The sequence below is a fragment of the Microcaecilia unicolor genome, chromosome 1 (assembly GCF_901765095.1).
Source record: "Microcaecilia unicolor chromosome 1, aMicUni1.1, whole genome shotgun sequence".
Classification (NCBI taxonomy): Eukaryota; Metazoa; Chordata; class Amphibia; order Gymnophiona; family Siphonopidae; genus Microcaecilia; species Microcaecilia unicolor.
In genome coordinates, this window is record NC_044031.1 from 485,537,001 (window position 1) to 485,551,563 (window position 14,563).

General features: G+C 41.8%; 1 protein-coding gene across 1 annotated transcript in view; it reads right to left on the minus strand.

Annotated features, from left to right (window-relative positions):
- The window catches only part of PRKDC (protein kinase, DNA-activated, catalytic subunit), a 490,177-nt gene that overhangs the window by 453,481 nt on the left and 22,133 nt on the right, over nucleotides 1–14,563 (minus strand). The window contains exons 5-6 of the mRNA XM_030214157.1: nucleotides 10,631–10,739; nucleotides 3,128–3,240 (exon numbers count right to left, since the gene is read on the minus strand). Coding sequence (XP_030070017.1) covers nucleotides 3,128–3,240; nucleotides 10,631–10,739 — 222 coding nt within the window. The remainder of the gene's footprint in view (nucleotides 1–3,127; nucleotides 3,241–10,630; nucleotides 10,740–14,563) is intronic.

Below are 14,563 nucleotides of genomic sequence, written 5' to 3' on the forward strand. Positions count from 1 at the left end.
AAGGCTACAGAGGAAATTGGAGGGTCATGGGATAGGAGGAAATGTCCTATTGTGGATTAAAAACTGGTTGAAGGATAGGAAACAGAGAGTGGGGTTAAATGGGCAGTATTCACAATGGAGAAGGGTAGATAGTGGGGTTCCTCAGGGGTCTGTGCTAGGACCGCTGCTTTTTAATATATTTATAAAGGATTTAGAGATGGGAGTTACTAGCGAGGTAGTTAAATTTGCTGATGACACAAAGTTATTCAAAGTCGTTAACTTGCGACAGGATTGTGAAAAATTACAGAAGGACCTTACGAGACTGGGAGACTGGGCGGCTAAATGGCAGATGACGTTTAATGTGAGCAAGTGCAAGGTGATGCATGTGGGAAAAAAAGAACCCGAATTATAGCTACGTCATGCAAGGTTCCACGTTAGGAGTTATGGACCAAGAAAGGGATCTGGGTGTCGTCGTCGATAATACGCTGAAACCTTCTGCTCAGTGTGCTGCTGCGACTAGGAAAGCGAATAGAATGTTGGGTATTATTAGGAAAGGTATGGAAAACAGGTGTGAGGATGTTATAATGCCGTTGTATCGCTCCATGGTGCGACCGCACCTTGAGTATTGTGTTCAATTCTGGTCGCCACATCTCAAGAAAGATATAGTAGAATTGGAAAAGGTGCAGCGAAGGGCGACTAAAATGATAGCGGAGATGGGACGACTTCCCTATGAGGAAAGATTAAGGAGGCTAGGGCTTTTCAGCTTGGAGAAGAGACGGCTGAGGGGAGACATGATAGAGGTATATAAAATAATGAGTGGAGTGGAACAGGTGGATGTGAAGCGTCTGTTCACGCTTTCCAAAAATACTATGACTAGGGGGCATGCGATGAAACTACAGTGTAGTAAATTAAAAAAAAAAAATCGGAGAAAATGTTTCTTCACCCAGCGTATAATTAAACTCTGGAATTCATTGCCGGAAAGTGGTGAAGGCGGTTAGCTTAGCAGAGTTTAAAAAGGGGTTGGACGGTTTCCTAAAGGACAAGTCCATAAACTGCTACTAAATGGACTTGGGAAAAATCCACAATTCCAGGAATAACATGTATAGAATGTTTGTACGTTTGGGAAGCTTGCCAGGTGCCCTTGGCCTGGATTGGCCACTGTCGTGGACAGGATGCTGGGCTCAATGGACCCTTGGTCTTTTCCCAGTATGGCATTACTTATGTACTTATGGTACAAAATAAGTACCTGAATAGATGTAAGCCGCTTTGAATGTAGTTGCAAAAACCTCAGAAAGGCAGTATAGCAAATCCCATTTTTTCACTCAACGAATAGTTAAGCTCTGGAACTCTTTGCCGGAGGATGTGGTAACAGCAGTTAGTGTATCTGGGTTTAAAAAAGGTTTGGACAAATTCCTGTAGTAAAGTCCATAGTCTGCTACTGAGGCAGACATGGGAAGCAACTGCTTGCCCTAGGATTTGTAGTATGGCGTGTTGCCATGATTTGGGTTTCTGCCAGGTACTTGTGACCTGGCTTGGCCACCGTTTGGAAAACGGAATGCTGGACTAGATGAATCATTGGTCTGACCCAGTATGGCTACTCTTATGTTCTTTTGTGGCCAGCTACTTTTAAAAAATGTTGTTCTGGGTTCTGACTGGCCCAGGAGCTCAAATTCAGTTGGAAATACTGGATTTTTCTCCAGTATTTCCAGTACTTCACTTTGGAAGTAGAGAGAGAAAGACCACTTTACTGAGACCCTGTAAGCAGTTATGTTATGTAACCTGTGAGCAGCTATATTTCCTGTACTTCGCAGGCACTATCCAGGTAGTGATAAAATGTTTAGATAGTTTATTTATAAACTGATCCTTATTCAGTTACCTGTTATTTTCCATCTGTTTTTACAGTTCACTGTTTAATATTTTTTATGACAATAAACCTTTTTTTTAGTTTATTGACTCTGCTTGTCTGGCTTAAGAATCCTGGTGGTTTGTGTGTTGGGTCTGTGAGATCACTGGGAGTGTGGCCCCAGTAACCTAGAAATCACTGGGGATAACTTGAGAGCGGGAGACTCGCCCAGAGGCAGTTGGGACCCAGTCGGTGGGAGGAGGGTGCTAGTGTACATAACATGCCCAGGTGCAGGCAGACCTGAGCTGTGCTGGAGATAGACCCTCTAAGTGGCCACAGGGTTAGCCCCAGGTGAGTGGCTATGCGTTTCATGACACTAAGTAAAAAAAAATCAACCCAACATCATGGAAATTGCCAGGCAAAGATAAAGAATCAAAAGGGCAACAATTTCACTATTAAACACTGAATTACCTCGAAGTTAGTACTGCCTGCCCAGAGTTAGCAAAAATATAATTTCTTCAGAATAAGGAAATGAAAGACCCAAATACTGGCTTACAACTAGGCTTGAAAAGATAGAAGGCAGCTCTCAAGAAGGACATGATGTTAGCCAGCTCTAGAAGCCATAGAAGTTAAAAAAAATCAAGTAACCTAAGAAAAGGAGCTTTTCAGAGTGACAGATATTCTCATCCTGCTTTCAGCCACTGGAACCAAGCCACCAACAGAGAAAACTGGTGGTAGTACCAGTTGACTAGAACATAACCTGTTTAAATAAAAAAAGACAATGGAAAACTGCTGATGGAAAGAAGTCAGTCAGTCAGTCTTGTCACCCTAGCTCTAAGCATGCTTTCTGGATAATAAAAGGAGCTAAATTCCTTCAGTAGGCAAACCCCTGCTCAACTGTTACCCAGGTTCCTGGGTCAGGAACTGGCTGAGAAGCACTAAAGAGGAGTTACACTGTCCATCCACTTGGAGACAAAGAAAAATATTGAACATTCCATGGCTGTACAATTCTGGGCGAGTCACAAAACTACTTTTTTGTCTTGTCGCCATCCACTGGTGGGCAGACATAACCCACTAGTTTTGGACTGGTTTGGAATGGATAAGGAAATGCATATTTTTAATAGAAATTATATGGTAAAGCATCAAGATTTTAGAACTTATTGTCCTGCCATCCAATGTGATCACAGCCATCATCTTTGTTATACTGATCTGTCATCAAGTTGCGTGAAGCCATTTTCATGAAGTCTACTTCAGTCTAGAATGGACACAGAATTGCATGTTTACCACTGAAGAGAGCTTTCATACCTGTTTTTTGAGTTCACCCAGGTAAGCCCGGAAAAGTTTTTCTGAGTTGTCAAGCATGTCACTAGGTTGTACTTCTCCCAAGACCCCCAGAAGTTCATATACCTTTTCCAATACTGCAAAATAAGTACATACCAAAATATTATGCATCTTTTATAAAAACACTGTGTTCAATGTGAATAATTGAAGTTTGTGTTTCTAATTTTGTACACAAAAATGAAATCATCCACAAGTAACTTTGGTGCAACTAAGTTCACTGTTAGTATATAAATTCTCATATTTTCACTCAGTGTACAATTATTCCTGTATGTAGCAAGAATAAGCAAGCAATGTGCTATGTCATCCTGCCAGCAGAAACAGACAAAAAAAAACAAACAAACAAAAAAAAACCAGCAGCAGCTTACCACTGACTTTATTGCCCTTATAAGAACTTGATGCTAGCTTCAGTTTCTCAGTATTATGTTTTGGTTTTCGTTCAACACCATAATCAAATCTGTTGCTGTCAAACCACTCCCATGGTCACTAATCTAGAAATGATACCCTTCCCCAAGGATAAAACTAGGTCAACTACTTTCAGAGTAGGCAACATCATACTTGCTGTTTTCATAACGTGTCAGTTTATTTTTTAGCTTATCCCCGAAGCAGATAAGCCTTATTTAGTGTGTTTTCTCTAGAGAAAAAGGTGCCAGTACTCAAATGCCAGGCCACTCTTGAGGGTTGGGGTGATCATTGAGGGACCCACCCCACAATAGCCAGCTGCCCTACAACCAGTCACAGAATCTATGGCAAGGCAGAATTGGTGTGTAGGGCTTAGCTCTTTCATTAAAACTTGGGGACCATGGGTCAATTTTAGCAATGGAAAAGGTACCGGTACTCAGTACCCCCTCAAAAAAAGCCCTGCTTACATATGACCTAGTGCAGCGGTTCCCAAACCTGATCCTCAAGGTTCTCCAACCAGTCAAGATTTCAGGATATCCACAATGAATATTCTGCAAACCTGACTGACTGGGGTGCTTTCTGGATCAGGTTTTGGAACCACTGATCTAGTGATATTATAACACTAGTAAAAAGGCCCGTTTCTGACACAAATGAAACGGGCGCTAGCAAGGTTTTCCTCGGAGTTTGTATGTTTGAGAGAGTGTATGTGAGAGTGACTGTGTGTGAGAGAGAGAGTGAATGTGCGAGTGTGTGTGAGAGAGAGTGAGTCTGGGTGCGAATGTGTCTTTGAGAGAGAAAATGTGTTTTTGAGAATGACAGTGTGTGCAAGTGCGTATGTGAGACAGTGTGAGAGAGTGTGTTTCACACAGATACAGTGTGTGTGAGAGAGAGAGTGTGTGTGTATGACACAGATTCTCTGTGAGACTGAGTGTATGAGACCAAGAGAGTGTGTGAGTGACTGAGTGACACATAGAGAGTGAATGTGATACAGTGTGAGACAGAGTGTGTGAGAGTGAGAAAGACATTGACTGTGAGAGAGAGAGAGAGTGTGTGTGTGGCAGAGATACCTCCCCCCCCCCTCTGGTGTCAGGCCCCCCTCCCTCCCTCTGTCTGGTGTCAGGCCCCCCCCCCCTTCTCTCTCTGGTGTCTGAGCGTTACTGTGCTTGGCGCTGAGCTCTGGCTATGCTTCAAGGAACTGACCAATCCTATTTAATAGAATGCACCTCCAACATTCTGAAGCAGAGAAACCTCGTGTGGTTGGTCACTTCTGCTTGTGACGAACCCGGAAGTACGTGATGTCAATTCAGGAGATAGATACAGAGAGCAGGAATGCCTCAGCCATGCAGTCAGCTTCAGAATGTTGGAGGTGCATTTTATTATATAGGATAGGATGCTAGATCTGGGGGGTGGGGGCTTGCTTTGCTTTATTGTTCTGTTTTTGTTTTTAGTAGGATGTTTTTTGGTGGAGAGTCTGTAATTAGCAACTTTTTAAAATTTTGTTTTATAGTTTGGGTTTTGTGAGTTTGTTTCCATCCTTTTGTGAAGTTTCTCTATGAATACATCCTTTAAATGGTAGTTAGAGCACATTACTTTACTCTCTCCAATGTACTCTTCCCTGAGCTGCCACTGGCACTGTCGCAGGTATAAGTGTTACAACAGAAAGTACCTATTTTTGTGTTTAAACCTATAATTGTCCTGTTAGCAGAGGACAGCAGCTGACTCTCACCACTGTGAAGGCAAATCACCTTTTTCGTGAACTTTCCTGCCTCCTCGTTGCTATCCAAGAATAGAAGAAGCTTGTGTTATTATTAAATTATTTGTATACCACCTTTCTGTGGAACAATCAAAGCGGTTTACATACTGCATTCAGGCATTTTTCCTGGGATTCTATAAATGGCACCTTAATCTCTGCGCAGAAATCAAAGCATATTCTATAATGATGTGTGTAACTAAATTGCTAAACCAGCTAATCAGAACTGTTAATTGGATGTTAACAAGCAATTATCAGCTCTAACTGGCATTAAGATTTACACGCACAACTCGCTAAGCACATTCTGTATTGTGGTGCGCTTAAATTCTAAGTTGCATAGTTGAAAAGGGGGCATAGCCATGGACGGAGCATGGATGTTTCTAAAATCTATGCACACTGTTATAGAATACACTCGCTATGTGCCTAATTTAGGCGTCGGGATTTACACCAAGTAAAACATGGTGTAGGCCACAACTAAATTTGGTTGCATGGAAAAGGCACTTGGCAATTTAAGCCTATCTATCCCTAGTGGGCTCACAATTTACTCCTGCATGTTGTCAGTAGGGTTAAAAGCCAAAAGGTGATGGACCCATTGATGAGAGAACTCAGATCCTAACTGAATTGGTTTCCAAAGGGGAAGGGAAAATTCATTCCCAACAGGACTGTTGCCCGGAGCATCCCCCAGATTCTGCCTACATACCACCAGGAACAGCTTTCCCAAAAGGCAGCCTACTCCTAACTGTTGGACCAGGACATGGATCTGCACCATGTGCTAGAGAAATACTGAGCAAGTACCAGACCTTTTTAAGAGGAGTGAAGCCAGCTTTGCGCATTTTTCTTCTGTCTTCATCTGCTGGCAAGAGAATATAATCTACTCGTGTGGACTGGTCTCCCACGGACGATAAGGAAAACACGTTTTTCATCACATACAATTGATAGATAGAAACCCAATTTTAAAGAGTATTTTTCTTATTTTCTTTATTTTTTTTTTCAGTGATTCTAAATGGAACATAAGCTGCTGGACAATATCTGTCCTCAAGGGAATCACAGCCATATGGAGCCTTCCACCTCTAAGTAACCATGAAAACCAATTTAGGTTGGTAAGAATTGAAAAGGTAGCCTTTGTGAAGTGAGTTGTGTGATCCATGCGCTAAAATCTTAGTGTGTTGATTAAGTAACCAGATGAAAACCAATTTAGGTTGGTAAGAATTGAAAAGGTAGCCTTTGTGAAATGAGTTGTGTGATCCATGCACTAAAATCTTAGTGTGTTGATGCCTGCATCACCTGTCCCGCAGACCCCCTAATGATCCAACATGGCCCCAGTCTTTACCACTCACTAGCATGGCCACATCCATCTCCCTTTCCTCCTCACCCTTCCTTGTTTACTCACATGGCCAGGCTCCTGCTTCTCCCGGTTCGCACAGCTGCAGGACAGCAGCATGTCACTTCCCACTTCAGGGATCAGCAGAGCCAGCAGCACCACATGTCTCTCTGCATCTGCCTGCTTTGTGTTGCTGCTGTCCCACAGCCGTGCAAATGAGAAGCAGCAGCCTACCCATGCGAGTTAACAAGGAGGGGTAGAAAGGAAAGAGACTGATACAGTCATGCTCGGATTATGGTGGTGGTGGGGAAAGAAGGGCCATACTGGTTGGTGGCGGTGGGAGGGGTAGGGATGATGCCATACTAGATGGTTGGGGTGCAAGGGAGAGAGAGGGCCATGCTGGATAATGATCGTGGTGGGGAATGGGGGAGATATGGGGCAATGCTGAATTGTTGTGGTGAGAAGAGGGGAGATGGAATGATGATGTGGGGGAGGAGAGAGAGAGAGAAGGTAGATAATGAGCTCTAGAATGTAGTAAATATAAATATTATTGGATGTTCTATAAACATATCCCAAATCACATCAGCTAGATACTGTAATCCAATGGCTTAAACATGTTTGTTATATTTTCTTTAAAACTGTGGGTGGGGGAGTTTGATCGCTAACCATCCAAAAATAGTTTATATGTTAATTGCAACTGTACAACACAAATCACAATTAAAACTTTTAATCTTCCTGCAACCCTAGAGCTGTGTTCCCAGCCCATTTCTAGCAGGCATGTTACAAGAGTTAAAACAAAAAGTGGAGTCAGTCAGTCAAATATGGGAACCAGTTGATTCCTTTATTGCCAGAATCCAAAGTATTCAAAGAACCCAACACAGCTCTGTTTCGGCATTAGCATATATGCCTGCATTGAGGGACAAAAGGAAATCTAAAAATACAAATCAAATTACCATAAATGAATAATTTACATAAAAAATAACAGATACACAAAAATATATATACAAAAATGATCAGACATTCAAATGTAATAATAATAATATTGTCTGCATGTGATGTATTATCAGACATTCAAATATTGTCTGTATATGATGTCATAGTTCTATAGCGACAACCATTTAAGCAATAGGCAATAAATGAGGAAAACATGTACAAAATGAATAATAATGATAGGACAAAAAAAGTGGGAGTTTGACCACGGATGCCAAAGACTTGAAAGACGTGTACTTGAGATCAAAGGTTTACTGAGTAGAAAGACTCGACACAAACGTTGTGTTTTGGCCGCTAGACCTACATCAGGAGTCAACGATGTAGATCACGATCATTAGTGGTTGAAACGTGAACAGACCTGTAGGTAATTTGCATTTTCACATCCTGCTCACCTGCCAGCAACAGTGCTGCTGGATTTCTGTGGACTTGGATCTTGGCACCTGTGCCTTCTAAGGGCAGCAGCGGAGGGGGACTCCTGTGTCCTCGGACCACTAATGATCTACGTCGTTGACTCCTGATGCAGGCCTAACAGCCGAAACACTAACAGCTAGGGCACCTGGATGATACCCAACAGAATGGACAGTTAAGCAGGTCCTATTAAATATTCTGTACCCTTTAGTTACTATAATTAACACCACAAAGCTTTTTCTTATTTTGTGGTTTAAAAACTGGGGACTAATTTTAATAAAAATTCCTTTCCAAAAATGTACTTAGGGCCCTCTTTAGTAAGCCGCGCTACTGGGGCACTAGTGTTTTTAGCATGCGCTAACACTAGAGGCACCCATAGAAATATATGGGTGTCTCTAGCGATAGCACGCACTAATTTTTAGCATGCGCTAAAAACGCTAGCTCACCTTAGTAAACAAGGCCCTTAGTTTTAAGCAGGCGATACAAGGGGTTATATGCTGAACCGGCTACCAGAACTATCCCCAGCAGCACACAAATGCACTTGCACAGTTTTATTGCTGATCCAAGGCAGATGTAACAGAGTTTAGAGGCATATTTTGAAAAAACTTACACATGTGCTTCACACCACCACCCAAAATACAGCTCCCAGACATGACTACATGCAAGTTATCTTGACAGTATGAGCATTCACCTGTGAAGTTTTATAATAACCCTTTTCAATGCATAAAACATGCTTATATGCAGGGAATGCTTCTTAAAATGTTACAGGGTAATTTTACTAAATGCACTTGTGTAAAAGGCTTCCTATAGAATTATACAGAATAACAGGAAGGCATGTAATTTTAAGACCCATGGGCAGGCATTCTCATGGGGATGGTTTGGGAAGAGTCACAAAATACTTATGCAGTTTATAAAATATGCACTTATATACATATTTCATCCATACACATTGACACTTGCTTCAGAGCAGCTTGTAAATGTGCATGATGCATTTTAGCTACGATTCCTGTAAGTTTTTGAAGATATTTCATAAAGACACTTAAACACCTATGTTGTTTTTATAAATTAGCCCCAAAGTAGGCAACTACTTACCCTTCCTACCTAGAATAGAGCCAACAGCACATACCCCATACCACCAGAACAGTGCAGAAAAATAGCTCTCCAATGCTCAAAGGAAATGCACTGTAAAAACGAAAGCAAATGGGAGGAACATGTTTGGCAAGTGCAGAACAGTTTAATGGTAAGTGCGGCTCTTGTGCGCATACACCAGTCAAACCCAACTGTGCAGCACACATTGGCACTGCTCTTCTGTGCCCTTAAGTATAAGCTTTTCAATTTATTTATTTAATTTTACTTGGAAGGCTTATATTTAAGCGTAGAATACAGGCACTTTCACTTTCAAATTTGCCTGGACCTGAGCATTTCTCCCTCAGTACGGCCGTTTTTTTTCCACTTCCAAAAGAAATCAAAACCAGCAGATTTTAATCTGGAAATCAAAAGAAATCCTCTCTTCAAACATTCCACCGCTAGCTCTGAGTTGGTGCTATTTTTCCAGCAGTAAGAGCAGGGTTTGTTTGTGCGCTATTCTCTTTGCATTGGGAAGGAATAACAAATGTTTGACTACATTTAAATACAATTTGTAGTCATCTCTGCCGCACACATTGTTTCCCTATGCTGAAATCCTCTGAGCATTCCGTGCAGATTTATATGCATGTTATTCCTGCACTAATTGGCCTTACCACAGGCTGCAGGTTTTGAGAATTGGTCTGCTGGTGACCTGTTGTGCCAATAAAGCACCAGCAGGGGAGTGGGAAAGAGAAGGAGCATCACTACTTATTTTATTTATTTCCAGATGCTTGATATACCACACGGGGTCCAATATACATAGTAACATAGTAGATGACGGCAGAAAAAGACCTGCACGGTCCATCCAGTCTGCCCAAGAAATGTGCCACTTTTTTGTGTATACCTTACCTTGATTTGTACCTGTCTTTTTCAGGGCACAGACCGTACAAGTCTGCCCAGCACTATCCTGCCTCCCACCATCGGCTCTGGCACAGACCGTATAAGTCTGCCCAGCACTATCCCCGCCTCCCAACCCACCAGCCCCGCCTCCCACTTCCAGCTCTGTTATCCAATCTCGGCTAAGCTCCTGAGGATCCATTTCTTCTGAACAGGATTCCTTTATGTTTATCCCACGCATGTTTGAATTCCGTTACCGTTTTCATCTCCACCACCTCGCCTGACTACACGGTTTAGTAGTGCCTCTCTGTCCCTAAATCACCTCCTTCTCTGGTGTTTTTTTTCTCCCAGTCATGAAAATGCAGAGGTGGTACCAATATGTAAGTGTGTTGCTCCTATACCTCTGGCCTGGGGAAGGAGTGGGAAGGGGTAAGAATAACATGACTGAGAACTGTGCAACCAGATGCACACAACAACACAGTTATTGCGAGAGAGCAGAGCAATGGATAATTGCAATAATTACTCCCCTCCCCACCAAATTTCTAGGGGGGGGGCATCAGTTACAGTTACCTATATTAAACTGGCCCATTTATTTGGCTCAATAATGAATTACTTCACTAACAATGAAACATTTTACCTGTATCTGGAACTTTACTCTTCACACCAAGCTCACTATAGAATTTGTTAAATATCTCTTTCACTTTGAGTTCTTCAATCTCATAGGAATTTTTCAATATCTGAAGTACCTAGAAAATGAAATTAAGACGAATGATCACCTCAGATATCCAGATTAAGCAGAGTGGCTACACTGTCTGACATATTCCCTATCACATCTTAAAGTTGTATTCCTAAGTCATGATATGTTGGAGATTTGTCTCCCCTACACAGGAAAGCTGAATACTTTCCTTTCAGAAACAGTTCCAATGTCTTTTAGTCTAACAGCTTGGATTGTAGAAGTCTTCACACCCTTGTATATTTTCACATTCCACTGTCTAACAATTCACATAGAGTGCCCTTATATGGGTCTTTCCCCACACACTAAGACCATTTTTACTGTGACTATAAAAACCCTGATTTTCTATTTTTTCCATTAATGGGCATGTGCTTTTCTTGTCATTAGCACATGGCCATTTTTAAAAAATTACCGCAGAAGCACTTACTGCCTCCTATTTTGTAGTCAGTAACAGCTCCTGTGTTCTAGGTAACAACCAGTTAGAGCACAGTAATGTAGATACACTAATTGGCTAGTGCAGGAATGCTCACTCACCTCCCTCAACATGCCCCCTCAAATAACAGAGAAAAATGTAGGCCGATAAAGACCATATGGGTCTATCCAGTCTGCCCATCCATGCCATTTACTCTCCCTATCATTCCCTCAGAGATCCTATGTACTTGTCCCAAGACATACAAAAAATTACTACTGCGCACTTAGTTCTTGCATGTGAAAGTCACTTAACCATCTACTGCCCCAGACAGAGGGCCCCATTGGTCAGAGGCAAGTTTCAGCACTGTTTGTGCTGCATGGAGAGGACCAGGCTGAGAGAAGCTAAAGTGATGCCAGACTTTTTTTTTTTTTTTGGGGGGGGGGGGCAGCAAGCTGGTGTGAAGTCGGACCTGGGCACAGGGTTGGAGGAGGGAAGGCGCACCTTAAGCTACCCCTACCATTGGGCAACCCTGGGCATTTTGCTCAGTGATAGCTATACCCTTGTTTGATTTCATTACTTTTCTTTTTTTAAGACTAAAAGGAATCTATGGCCCTTGTTTACATTTTTTTTTCATTTATTTATTTATAATTTTCAATATATACATCTTATCAAAGAAGCATAGAAACAATTGCAATAAAAAAAAAAACAACATAAAAATTACATTCTTGAGATAAACTTAGTTATCTCATTTAATGAAATAATATTTCAAACATCGACCTCTAGATTGGAAATACCTAACTAGATCCAAGATACAAAATATCATTACAAAGGAAGTAATATTTATCAGATGATTACACTCCCGAAAAACATTCTCTATCTATCATCCAGGGTCCATATGGGACCTTAAACCTTAACAGTGACATTCTCAGTCTCCTTAGAACATAAAAAGTCCTCGAGTTGTTTTGGCTCTGTAAATTGATAACTATTCTATTGCTAAATAAAGCGACATATACAAGGAAATTTAAGGGTAAACGTTGCCCCTAAGTTTAATGTTCTTTGACGTAGAGCCAAGAAGGCCCTACGTCTAGCTTGAGTCTCTCTTGCGAGATCTGGAAAAATCCTAACTTTAGAGCCAAAAAACATCGAACCTAAATGTTTAAAGAATAACTTTAGTACCATCTCCCTGTCTATTTCAAGAGCAAATGTTACCACTGCTGTTGTCCTTTGGGTAATTATTTCTAAGGAAGACTCCAGGAAAGATGTCAGGTTCAGTCCTCCATCCACAACAGCATGGTCACCTCCAGGTTTAGATGGAATCAAAGTCTGAAGATAAGTTACCCTTGTTATGGATGGGAGAGATTCACTCGGCATCCCTAGAACCTCCCACAAATATCTTTTAACCATTTCAGCCGCTGAAAAAATGGGAGATCTGGGAAAGTTGACAAACCGCAAATTAAGTCTTCTTTGCTGATTTTCAAGGTATTCCATTTTCTTTTTAACAAAGTTACTATCCTTAATTGTGGCTTTGTTCAAATTCTCCAGCTTAAGAATTTTTTCTTCAAGCAATTTTGTTTCCGACAACTGTCGGGCATTAATTTGCTCCTGAAGCAACAGGGCTTTAGACAAAGTTTTTATTTCACCTGCATTTTTCAATAAAACCGTCTGCAACGGAGAATGCATTGAAAAGGTTAGGTCCCATAGTGCTTCAATAGTCACTACGGCAGGTTTCACCAATTCGATGTTAAACTCAGGAAGGGGTGAGTTAGAGATCAATTTTAAACCATCTCTCGTTGGTTGAGGAAAATTTTTTAAACTCTGTCCTACCAGACCTTCCTCCTCACCCACACGTTCGGTTGGGCTCCTTTCTTCGAGGATCCTCTCCATTCCAGGCATGGGATCCAACAAATCACAAACCGCTCGCTCCCTTCCTGGTTGGGGTGGTGCCGCATGGTCGTCGGGGCTCAGAGAAGCCCCGTCTGCACTGCTGACCAAGTTGTTAGATGCCGGTCGGAAGCAAGAGAAGATGTTGAACGGGGTCCCAGAGACACTCCGAAACTTTCCAACGTCGTCTGCCTCGAGAGGGGGGTACCAGTAGGGGTAACAGGAGCCTCCCTCACCTTTCCCCGCCGCTTCCCCATATTATGGGAACTTCGGACTCCTCTTTCGGTTCTACGGAGGTAGGCTTCAGAGCGCGTCTGAGGTAGCGTCCTAACTCGGCGCCATCTTGGATCTCCCCCTTGTTTACATTTATATGTGCTTTTAAACTTTTTTTATATAAATCACTTTTATTAGAGAACTTGAAAAATAGTGCAATACAAAACACAGTAATACTGCCAACCCCGACTTAAACAACCCAACGCAATAAAGAAACCTGCCACCACCTCCAACCCACAGTAACAAGAACCAGCAACAGTCAGAGGAGGTTCTTCAACGACCATTGCTTAAAAATAACCACCCATTCCTGTAAAATTATATTCAGGTGGGTCCATTTATGTGCTGGATCAAAATGACCCTTATGGTGATCAGTCAATTATTCCATATTCTTTAAGATTCTGTTGCCTGTCCATAACAGTGGTGGCCCAATTATTGCTTCCAATGAACCACTATTTCACACTTAGCAGCTGCCAGGCACATTTTCTTAAGTCTTGACTGCCACTTATGGCCTTGTTTTTTGTTTTTTAATTCTAAATCTAATTTTCTGTTTTAGGTTAAGCAGACAAGCTTGAGGGGGTCAAAGGGAAAGGAGTACCAAGACCCCGAATCATGTGTCATGATCGTCATCAAAAAAGACTGGATAAGTTGGCAACTCCACCAGATGTGAAGAAATGTACCTCTGTCAGAATGGTAACGCCAGCACATATCAGATGCATGTTTCCACTATATCTTTTTCAACCGAAGTGGGATATAATACAAACAGGTTAATATTTTAAGCATTTTCCTTTATAAGCACACAAATGGAGGCCTTTTGAACCTCCCTAAAAATACATTTCCATTCCCCCTTAGTAAATTCCACACCCAAATCTCACTCCCAGTTAAGCATATACTTAGATTTTGTAAACTTTGTACCATGAAAGAATTTATATAAAAGTTTCCTCAAAGCCAGCCATAAATTTTCCAGATGCACTCTCTGCTCTGGATCCTCCCAAAGCCAACCCTGCGCCATGATAAAATGTTTAACTTGCAAATAAAGGAAACAGATCACTCAAGGGTAGAGCATAAGAACCCTGCAGCTCACAAAAAGGCACAAATTTAAGAACATAAGAATTGCCAAACTGGGACAGACCAAAGGTCCATCAAGCCCAGCCCTCCTCAGCCAGTCTCCCAGTAGAGGAAGTCACTCACCACTGGGGGGGGGGGGGGGGGTCCTAATTCAGTTCCCCCTACAAAGAACTTTCCCCATCCACAAACTATACACCATAAATACC